This window comes from Aulonocara stuartgranti (genome assembly GCF_965226115.1).
Source record: "Aulonocara stuartgranti genome assembly, chromosome: 8".
NCBI classification, from domain to species: Eukaryota; Metazoa; Chordata; class Actinopteri; order Cichliformes; family Cichlidae; genus Aulonocara; species Aulonocara stuartgranti.
In genome coordinates, this window is record NC_138959.1 from 12,418,556 (window position 1) to 12,433,483 (window position 14,928).

Here is a 14,928-nt window from a genome sequence, read left to right on the forward strand (position 1 = left end):
GAACTGGACTGATATGAGCTGCAACAGGTCTAATGGAGTGATTATTATTTAATCATCAGTATTTATAGAGGAGGTCAGGAGAGAACAACAACAGTGAGTGTCTGCATTTCAGCCAATATTATCAATATTACCATCAGCATGTCACTGATCCTAAAAACACTACCTCCGATGTAAAAGCATAGCTGGATAGAAAAAAGACACAATATAAGTCACGGATCTGCCTCTTCAGAGCCTGGACCTCAAGCAGAGCGGGATCATCTTGACAGAGAACAGAATAAAGGGCAGCCAACATCCAAAGAAGAGCTTCAAATGTCCTTGAAGCAGCTGGAGAACTATTCCTGAAGACTACTTAAAGAAAATATTAAAAGAAAGTTTATCTGACTTAGGTTGCGTTAAAGAAGAAAATGATGGTGATAGCAAATACATTTCTCGTTAGAATTGTACAAACTCTCTATGTATGTTTATACATGTATCAATAAATTTACCAATTTTGTTTTTCCTATCGAAAAATACAAAATGAGAGGTGGCTCAAGGGTTTCGCACAATATTGTTCATGGACATTTGAGCCCAACGAAAGCAGATGCTGGCACGAAAATAGCTTAATTATCTTTCTCCAAATCCAGTGATCTTCATTTATAATAGACTAAGCTGCATCATCTCCTCATTAGCCTGCTAACTGGGATTTTTAATGCAGCGAGGTTGTTGGTTTTTTTATGTCTTAACAAAAAGAGAGTCTGGTTGCAGAAATAAATTTAATGTCAAGTAAAATGACAACAGGGCATGTTTACAACACTGAGACAAGTCTTTACTTCTCATTCTTGTAAGAAGTTTTTTCTTCTACAACAACAGAGTAGACCAAATGTCTAATGGAACATGTTTTGCAAAGCATAACATTTTAGTAGAGTCTCTAGGTAACTCAGAAAAGAGGGAATCAATCAACAGCATCTGTTCAACACATCGCTGTTCACAGCGTGTGAAATTCATTTGGTGTATTTGTCAAGGCAGTGCAGTTGATCACTGCTGTGCATGAAAAGGTTTCAGGTCTTTTGATTGCCCATGAAATCAACTGTAGAGGCAAAGGTACACACACATTCATCTAGCTTGACACCAATGATTTCGACCTGTTTTGAATTATTATGTTTCTCTGAATCAAACATTCACAGTAAGCAAGAATGTACAGTATTATACACAGAATTATAAGTCATACGTTCAATTTCTAGATATAGACTTTGTCAGTACTTACAAAAACATACAATAAATGTAGACATTTTTACAAAGAAATGTTTGTATTTGCTCATCCATCTATATTTGTGTCATTTTTCTGCAATATAAATATATATTTTTAGCTTTTTAAAACTTCATCAGAGTGTCAATATTGTGGGTTTATTGCAAGTTCCCATTTTTGCTGATATAATTAAGAAAAAATCTCTGCTATCACTTAATTGCACCAAGAAAAAAACATAATCTATACTTTTTTTTTTACATCGAATGACCGAGTGTTGATTCAAACACAGTTCAAAGTGGAAAAAAAGCTCAGGGAAGTCAGGTTTAAACTCAGCTACAAGCAGCTCTGATCTAATTTTCTTGCTATTGAAAAAGCCGTGTCCTATCCTCCCTCCTGTGCTGGCAGCTCGGGTAACCTTTAAGGAATGCAGAATATGGTGCCAGAATTATTTTGGGCTGAGATTCAGATGTTAAAATAGCAAAAAAGGTTGCAGGGTAGATTACCAAGGAGAACACAGGCAGTTGTGCTGTCGACCTACATGTAGCTGTTGTACAGAGAGGCCATGAAAAGCAACGTTTCCAACCAAGGCAAGTGTCAACCAACAATGTGTGCTTACAAAGTGATTACAGATAAATGTAGGCGATGTATATTCATAAGTGTGTGGATTTATTGCACTGTATAGCTTTATTTGCAAGATAAACATGTTGACAGAGTACTTGTGAAGTAGTATTCACTGTGATACTGCATTGCCTGACGGATTATGATACTTTCTTTTTTTATTAATTGGCCCACAAATCCAGATGAACCACATCTGAAAGGCTAAAGAGGGAAGTGTACTTCATAAAACCACCAAGAAGAGGCCCAGAGGAGGTAAAAAGCCATTTTTATTTGCCCTCCATGTTAACCGCGGGCACTTTCCCATACATAGCATCTTTAATTACACAGAAGTGGAGCAGGAAGGACAGGTTAGCCTAAGGGGAGAGGGTATGAAAGCAGTGCTGCAGCTCAACATGCGCACCAGGGAAATCAGTTCTCTGCCCCTGAGTGTGGGAGGCAGGAAAGGGTTGTGCTTATAGATCAATGAGGAGAAAGAAGAGCCTCCAGGTACGCGAGGTGCATGTTGTACCTGTGCAAAGACACCATTTAGCTCACACAATCGTATGGATGAAGCTTACACTGCGTTAGATGCAGCATTTCCTTCATGCACACGTGTTCTGTGTGACACACACGAATGCACATGCAGGGATGGATAGAGGCAACATGATGTTTGAGTAAACCTCCATATGTCACACCAGCGAAACAAAAGGTCACTAAAACAGATTTGGTCTCAATGACTCATCCCTGTGGACACGACAAAAAGTCTCAAAACCCTGAGAGCAACATTATGTCTCCACACGCGGCGAGAATGCAAATAAGAAGCTCGGCTGCTGTTAGTTTCTTTTCGATAACAATGCCTACACATCGCTTGTACGTCCACAGCCTCAAGCACAGTCACACACCTGCCTAAATGGATGCTAATGCATACAGTTTGCATAGTACGAGTCTCTCTAGAGCTCAGTGTGTAAATTGTAAATGCACAGGTTAGACTTGCCTGCAGCAAATGAAAAGTGGTTTATAGGCATTTTTCTGCATCTCTGGAAATAAATAAATCTATCCAGTGCTGCTATATAGATACAATAATGAGAGCATCATAAGGTCAGCTTACAATCACATGATCCTTTGCTACTGTGGAATGTGTTAATTGTCATAATTGCAGTCTGTATTTAAAGGCTACAGACCTGTATATGAAACCTGCTAATTAACGATCCTTGCTATAATCCCACGCTGCACTTAGCAGTCGTTTCTCGGTGTTTCCTAAGATGATGCGTACATTTCAATTAGGCATTTCAGTGGAGTTAGTTGGTATTCATGGGCAATGCAGATGAACCCTGAAACTCTTTGAGCATCTTTCTTAAAGTTTGAAGTATAGTAAAGGGCAAAGTGCAGTAAAACATACGCTTTTATTGAGTTCTCAGTTTTTATCGCGGTTCAAATTTCAGGGCAACGACCACTTCTTTTCTTAATGAAAGGTTGTAAAAGCAGAAGTGGAGAATTCAGACATGCCCAGAGGCCTCAGCTGCCTGGCGAGCCCTGAGGGGGCAGAAGGCCGGTATGAAACCCCCCCAGCTTCAGAGCTTCACAGACTGATGTGGACAAAAAAAGGGACCAGTAACCATCTGGATGAGGTTCATCCCGGGATCTACATCGGAGACATGTGAGAGTGACATGTTACTGAAATGATTCACTATGGCTAATGTGTTTAAATATAATTCCACCGGCTTTTGTAATAAAGTAATTAAGTATTCTCTTAATTGGGCTCAGATTGTGAGTGCATGTGTAATTAAAGGCACCATTATGATTTTTACATTATTGAAATTGATCTTTTTTTTATAAAAGCACCTGGTTATCACACTAATGCGCAAAACATTAACAAGCTTTCATCACAACTGTATACACAGTCATCCAAGTGCTAATGCCCATGTGAATAGTGTGTCGTAGCCTTATGCTAACATGCTAACATCCAACTTTACAATAATAAAAGTAGCTGTTTTATGAATACTGTTTTGTAGCATACTGTCTATTTTTATTTTTAGATACATGGGCAGTTTTTTGCCTTCATCATAGAATATTTAGGTACACCTGCTAATTGTTAGCAATTATCTAATCAGCCAATCAAGTGATAGCAACTTAGTGCATTTAGGCATACAGACATAGTCAACAAGACCTGCTAAAGTTCAAGGTGACCATCATAATGGAGATGAAAAGTGATTTAAGTGACTTTGAACATAGCATAGGACATGCCAGATGGGCTGGTCTTGTGATTACAGTACCGTCTCTAGTTTTGACAGAGAAAATATTCTGTGAGCGGCAGTTCGTAGGGAGAAAACGTCTTGTTGATCCAAAGAGTTAGAATATAGAATATAATGGCAAGAGCGCTTTGAGCTGATAACAAGGTAACAGTAGCTCATTACAACTAAGGTATGCAGAAGAGCATCTCTGAACACATGACATGTGGAACCCTGAAGGACCACAGCAGCAGAAGACCACACTGGGTGACACTCATGGCTGCTATAAACAGGAAAGCAACCCTTCACACAGACTCACCAATATTGCCTGGTGTGATGAGCATCCATTTCTGCTGCAACATTTGGCTGGTGGGGTCAGAATTGGACATAAAAATCATTAGAAGCATAGATCCATCCTGCCTCGCATCAAAAGTTCAGGTTGTTGGTGGAAGTGTAATGTTATGTCTCCTTAAATACCAAATGAGAATTATTTAAACACCACAGGCTACCTGAGTACTGTTGTTGACTGTGTCCACCCCTTTATGACCACAGTGTACCCATGTTCTGATGGCTGCTTCCAGCAGTTCCCTGCACTCGGATGACCTCCACAGTCACCGGATCTTGATCCAATAGAGCACCTTTGGGATATAGTGAAACATAAGATTCACATCACAACATACTCTTTACTTTTCATATCATGCATGAAGGGATCTTGATTAAACTCTAAGAAGGATAAGGTAGGGCATTTGACAGATATATTATATGCATTACTATATGTGTAACCACAGAGGAAAAAAATACCCCCTTAAAGGGCAAAAAACAGGGACTGCGTCTTGTGCACTGCACTGTGCAGTCTCTCTGTATCATTCATAATAAAATGTAATATTATAACAATTCAGTTAATTAACCTAATGATCTACATTTTCCCCCACTGCCTGCCATCTTCCTTCTTCTCCTCGAGTTAGCTTTCTTTGCATTATCCTCATCATTTGTCTCGTTTGATTGCAGAGATAATTGTAATTTTTCCCTTTAGGTACGCAGCCAAAGACAAAAGGACTCTCCAGGCTCATCGCATCACCCACGTGCTTAATGCAGCTGATGGGAAGTTCAATGTGAACACAGGGCCCAGCTTCTACCGAGACACCGCCATCACTTATCATGGAGTCGAAGCTTTTGACATGCCATCCTTTGACTTGAGTCCCTTCTTTTACCCAGCGGCCAATTTCATCAAGAGCGCTTTGAGCTCTCCCACAGGTGAGGCGCTCTCACAGCGCTCAAGGTATCCTTCATCGTTTTCACACATTAACTCGGGGAAGACGAGCCAAGACAGAGAAACATTTGTCAGTCAATTCCCATTTACAGCAGACCCCAGTTGTATCAGTCATTAAAATGCAAATCAAACACTAAACATAATATCAAGCTAATATCTTTCCCCCATGGTAATCTTCTCATAAGCTCAGACCTCGGCCAGGAAAATTGGTTTTAAATGGATTGCCCTGGCAATTTGTAAGCAACACTTTTATTGGACATGGAAATTACACAATTATGTTTGTGGCCTGTGCTTTCCTGGCCCGTTATGCAAAGTGAAGTCAGTATCTGACATGACAGTAATAAGATGAGGCCTCCTTCTTCACATGCTGGCTGATCGGGGGCTCCAGTGTGTGGCGGGGCCTACAGTAATCCCCGGCAGAAATACACAGAAGCCAAGACAGTTCAATTACGCGCTCCTCTGCGCCCTAATCCTCAGGCCTGATAAGGAACCAGGGATTACCGTGTGTAGAAACATTTGTTGCAACATTGTTGAAAACTTTTAGTCGGGAGTAAGAAGTACTCCTCCCTGTGATGTGCACGGTTTTTAATCCACAGAGGAGTTACAAATTAGATATTTAGAACAAACTTTACAACAATAATCCACTGATTGCTGTAGGCTGGTGGGCTGCTGCGTTCTGAAATGATCCACAGGAAGTCTGATTTTCTGCCTTCTGACTGGCAGGTAAAGTCTTCGTCCACTGTGCAATGGGCCTCAGCCGCTCATCCACCTTGGTTCTGGCTTACCTGATGATCCATGAGAACATGACTCTGGTGGACGCCATCAAAGCTGTGGGCGCCAACAGGAACATTTCTCCCAATAACGGGTTCTTGGAGCAGCTCCGAGCACTGGACACAAAGCTCCACTGCCAGGGATTATCCAGGAGCTTCAACGGGCGGACGTAAAAATAAAATCCTTCGGCCCATAAATTTGGATAATATTTTTGACCCCTGTCCATATCTGAGTGTTAAAAAGCTATTACAGTGATAATGTTTTTGTAATGAACAGGTACTTCAGCTGTATTTAAAGGGCTTCAAGGTAAGAAAATTTAATAACCTGATGAAGAGTGATTTTTAAACATTAACAATTAAGTTATATGAACAAAACGTGCTTAAATTATCAGCTCAAAATACCCAAAAGTATGACACAAAAGGACGACTGTGAGGTTTTAAGGTTACAAAATCAGAATTAACACAAAACACAAAGAAGATTACATTTGTGTTTAACTGTTGAAATTCTTCCCCATCTGTGCCTGTGTCTCCTGTCTGCAGTCAAAGCCTTTAAAAAGCTTCAAAACAGTTACATTTGTGTTTGAGAAACTACAGAAAAGTTACTGCACTCAGTGAGTTATACAGTCACAGATTACACTACAATGTTTACTTGACAGTGAGTCATACAAATGCTACAGTTCTTGCCCTTTAACAAATACAGTCAAATACAGCCCTTTGACTGGGCCATCGCAGCACTTTCATTCTTTTCTTTTTCAGCCGTTTGAATGTAGATTTGCTCTTGTGCTTGGAATCATTGTCTGGTTTCAGCCAACCTTTAGCCATCAGACAGATGGTCTCATATTTGATTTTAGAATAATTTGGTAGAGGAGTTCAAGCTCAGCTTAATGACTGAAAGGTGTACATGTCCCGAGGCTGCAAGACAAGCCCAAATTATCAGCCCTCCACCACTGTGCTTCACAATAGATATGAAGTTTTGTGCTGATATGCTGTGTTCAGTTTTCTGCTGCAGTGGATTATGGACAAACATCACCAGACATTGTTCCACAGGTTTCCAGACAGAAAAGAGGTTTTCTGCTGACAGCCTTTCTAAACACTTTTGTTCAGCCTTTCTTCAAAATTTGCCTTCATGAAGTTTAACATTTACTTTCCTAACTGAGCCCTGTGGAGTCTGAGACGTAAATCTTGAGTTTCCTGAGGCTTCCCCGAGCATTGTACCGAATTTGCTGAGAAGACTGTGGCATTGTGTTAACACAAGCCTGCCAAAGCCCTGCTTTTACAGAGGCGCTTGCACTGCTGATGATCAGTTAATCAAATCCATTTGATTAGCAGCACCTGGCTGCTGCCCTAACCTCGTAATTCCTATGAAAACAGTCAGTGTGTACAGAGTTTTGTAAATAGTTTCTTCTTTCTTCTTTTTTTTCTGCCCGTCCAATATTTACTACTGCACCTGTAAAACATCTATTATTTTGTTTAGTCTATATAATATGGAATGCACACACAGAAACGTGAGGAATTTATTTTGTATTTTCATGAACTTTCTTTAAAACTTTTTTAAAGTCAGACTTTACCATCAGAAAACTCAGTTTTCTAATGAAGTTCATGAAATATGATGGAGAGTTTAAAAGCAGCTGCTAAATGTACGCTTTCCTAAAGATTGTCTTGTCAACAGCACAGTGTGGTTCGCTTCTCTCAGCAGTTTAAATTATCCTTAACATACTGACTCAGACCTTCACTCCAGAAATTCAACTCTCAGTATAGCTTATATAATCTTTGTGTTCTTCATAATGACAGGAGCAACCTATGCAATCAAAGACGGGACTTTAATAGTTTGTTGACGACGACATCAGGCAAAATAGGAAGTCATTCATTTATTCTCGTCAGATGATTTAAAATAAAGAGACACAGCAACACCATCTGCAATAGCTCAAACTGTGGTTTGAGCTCAAACTGTGGTTTGAGCTCGTTCAGCGTGGCAACCTGACATTAATTCCCCACCATGTTTTGGATCACTTGCACTATTACAACCATTAAAACTGCAACGGCTCAGTAGTCGAATTTATCACAGCACAAGCAGCCTGGCTTCTGTCACAGTCATCTGAGGAATAAATAGTCCACACTGCTTGTGCCCAGTCTCTGGTATGTTCAGCTGTCTCGTTCCAGTGGGGCTCAGCCTCAAAACAACACTGATATCCAGCTCAGATGTAAAACAGCGCGAGCCGCACCAGTAAGGTTAGTATTCGCTGTTGGTTTGTCTCAAAAGCCTGCAGCAAGAAACACCAGCAGGACAGCAGTAATAATCAACATTTGCATCCTGGAACATAAAGTATCTTGCAAAGTTATTTATCTATGTACTGAGTTGAGTGAAAGTGATAATTATATAAAAACACTGAGGTGAGAGAGATACAGATATGACCTCAAAGGAGGAGCCAAAGTATCAGACACCACCCACCTGCGATCTGCTCAGCCTTCTGTTGAAGAACAGACGCCCCACTGGAGCTGTCAACGAGGTTTGGCCCAACCTCTACATCGGAGATGCGTAAGTGACATTCTCACTTTGGGGGCCCCTAACTGCAATATGGTGATCTGATTGTGAAACTGTCGCTGCAAACAAGTGTATTTGGCCAACTGATGGGACAAATATAAAATCTGTACATTTGAGTCACCGGTGATGCATTTACACACATATGCTTCCGGAGCTGCACACAGGCGAGAAAAATTGCTAAAAATGACATTTCTCATAGCCTCTCCTGTGTCATTTACAGAGCTGCAGCTCGGGATAAAACCCTGTTAGCAAAACTGGAAATAACACACGTGGTGAATGCTGCAGATGGCCCCCAGCACATTGACACCGGGCCAGGTTTCTACGCAGACGCCAGCATACTGTATCACGGAGTAGAAGCACCAGACTGTAAAGATTTTGACTTGAGCCCTTTCTTCAGTGAGACTGCTGATTTTATTCATGGTGCTCTGAGCCAAAAAGGTACCAGTCTATTTTAGCAACACATGACAAAATAAACACATAAGGGTTGAGCTTTAATAATATGTTACAGTCCAACACATCCTAATATAGAAAAATGATGCATCATCAAGCTGAAAAATGATAAATAATAATGATATTTTATGTTTTGTTGCACATATTTAAATGCATGAAAACATAAATAATTGCCTTTGCTTCTGGGTCGTGTGCGGAGACTCCAGCTGCTCTCTATAATCTAAAATAATTTCACAATGTTTTATTATTTTTAACTTTTATTTTAAAAATGTAAGGCTTCTATTTTTCCCCATTGCACAAACATTTAGAAGAACAATAATTTGAAATAAAATCAATTTAAAATGGTAAAGAGAGTTAAAGTTGTGAGCAGTTACTACAGGGACACGTAAACACTATTAATGCTATGACAGCACCTGTGTGTGTGCCATCATATGTCATCATTTCTGCTGTGAAAAGAACCTTTTGCGACTGTTACACCGTGAGCTGAGCCCACAGTTGTAATTAATCCCTTTGTTGTTTGTGTTTAACCCAACGAGCCGCAGAATTCGCAGCTTATTTTAGAGTCTGCCTTTTGTCCGTGCAGGGAAGGTGCTCGTCCACTGCGCTCGGGGAATCAGCCGCTCGGCAGCTCTTACGCTGGCCTTCCTCATAATCAAAGAAAGGCTCACACTGGTGGAGGCTGTGGAGGTTGTGTGCCGGCACAGAAACATCCTCCCAAATGTTGGATTTCTGAAACAGCTCCGCGAGCTGGACTCATCCCTATTCACGTAGTAGAGCACATAACGCCAAAAAGGGGACAGTTTCATAGTTGGCATCATCTGTGCAGATGAAATCGTCCTGGTGGCTCCATTTGGGTGGCTTCGGGCACTCGCATCTTAAGTGAATTAAAGCACCATGTAATCCAACTTGGCTTGATGGGATTTTGCTTAGCTTAGTCAAGCGATACATCAGCATTCATAATAGCACACTTAAACACACAACATGCAGAGCACAAAGTAGAACTGACAGACAAATGTTTTGTCAGGTGAGCGATCAGCACAGACAGTCTGCCTGTCAGAAAGGGTTTGTCAACACTAAAATAAAGTTAGCTGAAAGTTAAAAAGACTTCAATCCTGTCATGTTCGGTTCATTTTTGACACAAACGGAACCTCATTGTATTTGAGACAAGACTATTTCAAGCCTTATTTTTTAATCTCTTTGTGTTTTTCACACTACAATTCTCCATTTTACAAACCAGAATCCATCACTCCAGATTTCTGGGTGATTTCTTTTTTTCTCAGTTTTCCATAATTGAAACGTATGAAAGTCAATTAGCCCACTCATGCATGAGCTGTGTAATTGATTGCTTCAAAAGCTCATATTGTAATATAATGCTGTTTATGATTAGACTAAATTTTAAAATATTATATAATTTTAATAAAAATGAATGCACAATTACTGCTCACTATGGCGGACTACACAGCTCAAACAGTGCCATACACGTCACAAAAAGTGATGGTTCTTTGCTATTATTGTTATTAATAATAAACTGCTCTTTATTTATTAACAATAGTGTTTTATATTGCAAGATAAACACCCTTCAAAATGACACACATTAACCCGATGAGCCACAGATCTCTGTGCAAGCACTTGGAGAAAGAAACCTCCTTTTTAAGAGGAAATCATGGACAAAACCAGTTTGTGGAGAGCAGCCATCTGCTGTGACCAGTCAGGATGAGGGAAAAGTAGTAAAATGTAGCAAAAGCATATCCGTAGAGAAAAATACAGTCATGACATTGGTCCTCCCCAGACCTCAACATTATTGCAGCAGTGTGGGATCATCTTGACAGAGAACAGACTAAATAGCAGCCAGAATCCAAAGAAGAGCTTTGAATGTCCTTCAAGAGGCCTGGAGACGATTTGACAAGAAGACTTTCTTAGATTGTTCAGACTGTGTCAAAGACTAAATACCAAATACTTTGACTTTGAAGCTCATTGGAATTCCGTTTTTGCCTTAAATACTATATTTCCATGTATGTTTGCACGTTTCAGTGTGCAAATGTTTCACTGCACGCAGTTCCCATTTTCAATTTTCAAGTTAAAAAAGGAAGGCATGGCTCAAGACTTTTGCACAGTACTATATAACATTCCTTTATATTTCGATAACCCTTGATTAATTAAAAACAAAAAAAAAGCTGTTGTTTATTGTAGGAACAACAACAGAAGACAAATCATTTTGCAAAAAGTGTGTGTTGTGTTTGGGGTAGCCAGACTTTTCTGTGACCTACAAACTCTGTGGGGGCCAGGGCCACCCTTGGCCACCTCTTATCTCTGCTCCTGATCACTGGCACAAAGTGCTACAGACTTTAGATCTCAACAGATTAGGGCAAATTACAAAAGAAAGCAAATATTTGTGTTATATTAATCTGTATTATATTCAGATTTTAAATCTGAACATCTTCCTCTCCACTTCTTCATACTTGACCTGTTCACCGGTAAGGCAAAGCACGCAAGGAGCTAAATGTGCAAAAAACAGCGGCATGGGCCTTTAGGCTCACGTCTTAAGCGCAGCACAATCAAGATCAAGACCCCTGCTGTACTGGAACAACACACAGACAGTGCATGCTTATAAATAAACAATGCTCCACTTACTTATTCACATTTCTCAAAATACTGCGTCCTAACTGCTACAATCCAGTGACGTACAGTTAAAACTGTGATGTGTCTAAAGAGTCGTGATACAAGATGACAAAAATATGCCAGCGTGCTTTCTGAGCATGTATACAGATTCAGGTCAGACTTTGAAAAGAGATGAAACACTGAAGCCATCTTAATAAGAGATGCTCTCCAGAGCTCGCTGGGAGACAGATGCTGTCAAAATAAAAGGAATTGGATATCACAGGTTTAATGATTTCACTGTCAGAATGAATGATGGCAGAGTAGGAAGATATGAGGGAAAAATAAAGGAGTTTGATGGTGTGAAAAAACTGTCTGACATGTTAGCAGCTTCATCTAGCCATCCTGCAATACAGCCATCATCACACTCTCACTTTGGGGGCTTGCATTTAGATCACTGAATGGACTGTGCATATCATATAATGGGGAATCAAAGACGTGTGCCATCTTGCGAAAAACCTCATCTGTCTAACAGTCTGACACATTTCAGTTCTCTTTTGGCCCCCGAGAGGCTCCAGAAGATGCTGAACATCCTTAACGGGTGTTGTGAGGCTTCGCTTACACAGCTTCTCCCAGCGTCTGAAGATATGCAGAAAGGCTAAGAGAGACTGACACAATTTCAAGGACTCGCTCGTACGGTTGAGCAAAAGCTCAGAGTGCCCTGTTTACTCCAGTGAATATGGGTATCCTTTGGCAAGTGCAAAGTTTGGATAAGCACAGCTTCCTGCCAGCAGCAGAGATTAAAGTTGTGTGTTCAGAAGTGGATGGCAGGGACTGGCTGGGTGGAAGTTTTCCCCACAGGCAGAGAACGTGGCAGCAAAGGTCAGAGGCCCGCCACATCACAGCCCTAAAAATATCCTCTGCATTTGATGCCCGTCACAGAGCGGTTATACAATCTGTGCCCTGACTTGAGCCTGCCAGAACTAAAACCTTACCATGTTCTGCCTTCAAGGGCTGCTTCACAACCAGCTGCCAGAATGATGAAAACCGAATTCCCGGGAAGAAAAACGAAGGACTTCAATCTCCGGGTGAGTGCTGCTGAAGATGCATGTGAAAAACAAAAAAAGCAAAAACTGTGCTTTTTTATGACAGTAGTTTGAGGGGTGGAGGAATATAAGAAAAAATAAAGAAGCAAGTGTGGCATTTCTTTTTCTCCTTAAGCAAATAAATCATGTGTGAGAGGAAGCCACGGTAAGAAAATGGCTTCTCGCGAGTCGAAGACTGGCACAAAGATAAATGTTACTCGGGCAGCTGAAGAATCCAGTCCAGTGGATGATTATTCCACACCTGGGGGCTATGAGTTGGAGAAAATCCTCAACCGAGGGAGTGTGGCTTACACTCATGTCAACGAGGTTTGGCCTAATGTCTTTATTGGCGATGAGTAAGTAAGAAAAAGGTTTTATAAAAGCATAAAATGTCTAAACTGAATAAAAATAACAGGATTAAAATGATACTGACACTGGCTTCTTGTAGGGACACTGCAAAGGACAAGTACACACTGAAGAAGCTGGGAATTACGCACATCCTGAATGCAGCAGAGGGGACATGGAACAACGTGGACACTGGAGCTGGCTACTACAGTGACATGGACATTGTATACTATGGTGTAGTAGCAGAAGACGTCGCAACCTTTGACCTCAGCCAGTATTTTTTCTCCGCTGCCCAGTTTATTGAGAAGACACTGAGCAATCCTCAGAGTAAGACAGCTGCACAGGAAAAAACTAATATTTTGGCTGAAAATTGCCTAAAACATGCCGTGAATCTGTTCTCCGATTCGTCTGCAGATAAACTGCTGGTGCACTGCGTGATGGGAAGGAGTCGGTCCGCCACACTTTTCCTCGCCTATCTCATGATCTGTGAGAACATGACGGTGGTCGACGCCATAGAGCACGTAAAAAAACGCAGGCGTATCATCCCTAACTGGGGCTTTTTGAAGCAGCTGCGAGAGCTGGATCAGCACCTCTTGGAGAAAGGGGGGAATCTGCAGGGGAAAGCTGATTGTGTGGCTGATCAGTCTGAGACTAAAGTCAGCGGAGACTAAGTCAAATCCCAGCCATTAAGACTTCGTCATGCTAGGAGTTACAGCCATGTGAAAAAAATAAAGTCCTATTAAAACTAAGTACAGCTTTACTGCTTCCATAGGAATAAAAGTAAAGTCAGGGGTAAGTAGCAACCAGGTGCTGCTAATCATCAGCAATTTGAGCACCTCTATAAAAACAGAAGTATGGGCGGTTTGTTGGTCTGGAGGCATTCAGCTGTGCGTTAACACAATGCCAAGGAGGAACGACATCAGCAACTGTTGCTGCCCATCAATCTCAGAACAGTTATGAGGCTTTTTTCCATGCAACCTAAGAGTCCATCATTGTACAGTGAGAAGTATTGTTCACAACATCTTCCTGGGAGCTGATGTCCTGGTAAATTCACAGACATGTCAGAGAAATTGCAAACAAAAACCTCGAAGAGCTAGATCTCAGACTCTGCAGGAATCCATTAGCATGTTAAATGTCAAAGGTCTTGACAGTTTAGTTAGAAAAAGACTAAAACTTTCTAAAAACACTGGAACAGACAAGAGCAAAGTGGGGATGTTTGGTCATAATGGACAGAAACATATTTGGAGAAAACCAAACACAGCATATCAGCACAAACACCTCATGTTAAATGTGAAGCACGGCGGTGGAGAGGTCATGATTTGGGCTGTTTCTGTAGCCACAGGACCGGGACACCTTGCAACCATTGATTCAACTATGTATGAACTGTGTATATCAAAATGTTCTCAAGTCAAATATGAGGCCATCAGGTCAGCCACTAAAGCTTGGCCCAAAACGTATCATGCAATAGGGCAATGATCCAGAACACAGCAGCAAGTCTCCAAAAGAATGACTAAGAAGGAAAATAATTAAGGTGTTGCAATGTTCAAGTCAAAGTCCAGACCTCAACCTGATTGAAATGCTGTGATGGGAGTTTAAGACAGCTGCAAACCTCAGTGAACTGAAGAACAGTGGGCCAAAAGTCCCTCACAAAGATGTGAGCGACTGATAAAGTCAAACAGAGAATGATTACGTCACGTTATTGCTGCTGAAGGTGGTTGTACAAGCAAATGAATCACGCGGTGCACTTGAGTTTTTCACATGACTATATATCAGGGACAGTCTCAAACCAAACTGCAAATCATAGTGAGAAATCCAAGTTGG

General features: G+C 40.9%; 3 protein-coding genes across 3 annotated transcripts; all 3 read left to right on the forward strand.

The window, feature by feature from the left end:
- Window positions 1-1,717: 1,717 nt before the first annotated feature.
- On the forward strand, window positions 1,718-6,288 carry LOC309712358 (dual specificity protein phosphatase 13B-like). The gene is made up of 5 exons (XM_082543084.1): window positions 1,718-1,812; window positions 2,026-2,095; window positions 3,295-3,479; window positions 5,084-5,304; window positions 6,044-6,288. Exons 3-5 carry the CDS (start codon window positions 3,325-3,327, stop codon window positions 6,262-6,264), a joined length of 597 nt encoding a protein of 198 aa, XP_082399210.1. The 5' UTR covers window positions 1,718-1,812; window positions 2,026-2,095; window positions 3,295-3,324; the 3' UTR covers window positions 6,265-6,288.
- A 1,381-nt stretch (window positions 6,289-7,669) lies between these two features.
- On the forward strand, window positions 7,670-10,235 carry LOC309713207 (dual specificity phosphatase 29-like). Its single transcript, XM_082544613.1, has 3 exons — window positions 7,670-8,626; window positions 8,853-9,070; window positions 9,666-10,235. The coding sequence occupies exons 1-3, from the start codon at window positions 8,499-8,501 to the stop codon at window positions 9,851-9,853; spliced, it is 534 nt and encodes a 177-aa protein (XP_082400739.1). The 5' UTR covers window positions 7,670-8,498; the 3' UTR covers window positions 9,854-10,235.
- A 2,305-nt stretch (window positions 10,236-12,540) lies between these two features.
- Window positions 12,541-13,856, forward strand: dusp29 (dual specificity phosphatase 29). Its single transcript, XM_082544612.1, has 5 exons — window positions 12,541-12,559; window positions 12,690-12,765; window positions 12,899-13,118; window positions 13,211-13,434; window positions 13,522-13,856. The coding sequence occupies exons 3-5, from the start codon at window positions 12,937-12,939 to the stop codon at window positions 13,776-13,778; spliced, it is 663 nt and encodes a 220-aa protein (XP_082400738.1). The 5' UTR covers window positions 12,541-12,559; window positions 12,690-12,765; window positions 12,899-12,936; the 3' UTR covers window positions 13,779-13,856.
- The last annotated feature ends 1,072 nt before the right edge of the window (window positions 13,857-14,928 follow it).

Bases quoted from the DNA above. Each gene is read 5' to 3' on its own strand.
- LOC309712358 (XM_082543084.1), top strand. From the start codon at position 3,325: ATGCCCAGAGGCCTCAGCTGCCTGGCGAGCCCTGAGGGGGCAGAAGGC. The intron at 3,480-5,083 runs GTGAGAGTGACA...TTTTCCCTTTAG, and splicing joins GGGATCTACATCGGAGACAT to GTACGCAGCCAAAGACAAAA. The intron at 5,305-6,043 runs GTGAGGCGCTCT...TCTGACTGGCAG, and splicing joins CGCTTTGAGCTCTCCCACAG to GTAAAGTCTTCGTCCACTGT.
- LOC309713207 (XM_082544613.1), top strand. From the start codon at position 8,499: ATGACCTCAAAGGAGGAGCCAAAGTATCAGACACCACCCACCTGCGAT. The intron at 8,627-8,852 runs GTAAGTGACATT...TGTCATTTACAG, and splicing joins AACCTCTACATCGGAGATGC to AGCTGCAGCTCGGGATAAAA. The intron at 9,071-9,665 runs GTACCAGTCTAT...TTGTCCGTGCAG, and splicing joins TGGTGCTCTGAGCCAAAAAG to GGAAGGTGCTCGTCCACTGC.
- dusp29 (XM_082544612.1), top strand. From the start codon at position 12,937: ATGGCTTCTCGCGAGTCGAAGACTGGCACAAAGATAAATGTTACTCGG. The intron at 13,119-13,210 runs GTAAGTAAGAAA...GGCTTCTTGTAG, and splicing joins AATGTCTTTATTGGCGATGA to GGACACTGCAAAGGACAAGT. The intron at 13,435-13,521 runs GTAAGACAGCTG...ATTCGTCTGCAG, and splicing joins GACACTGAGCAATCCTCAGA to ATAAACTGCTGGTGCACTGC.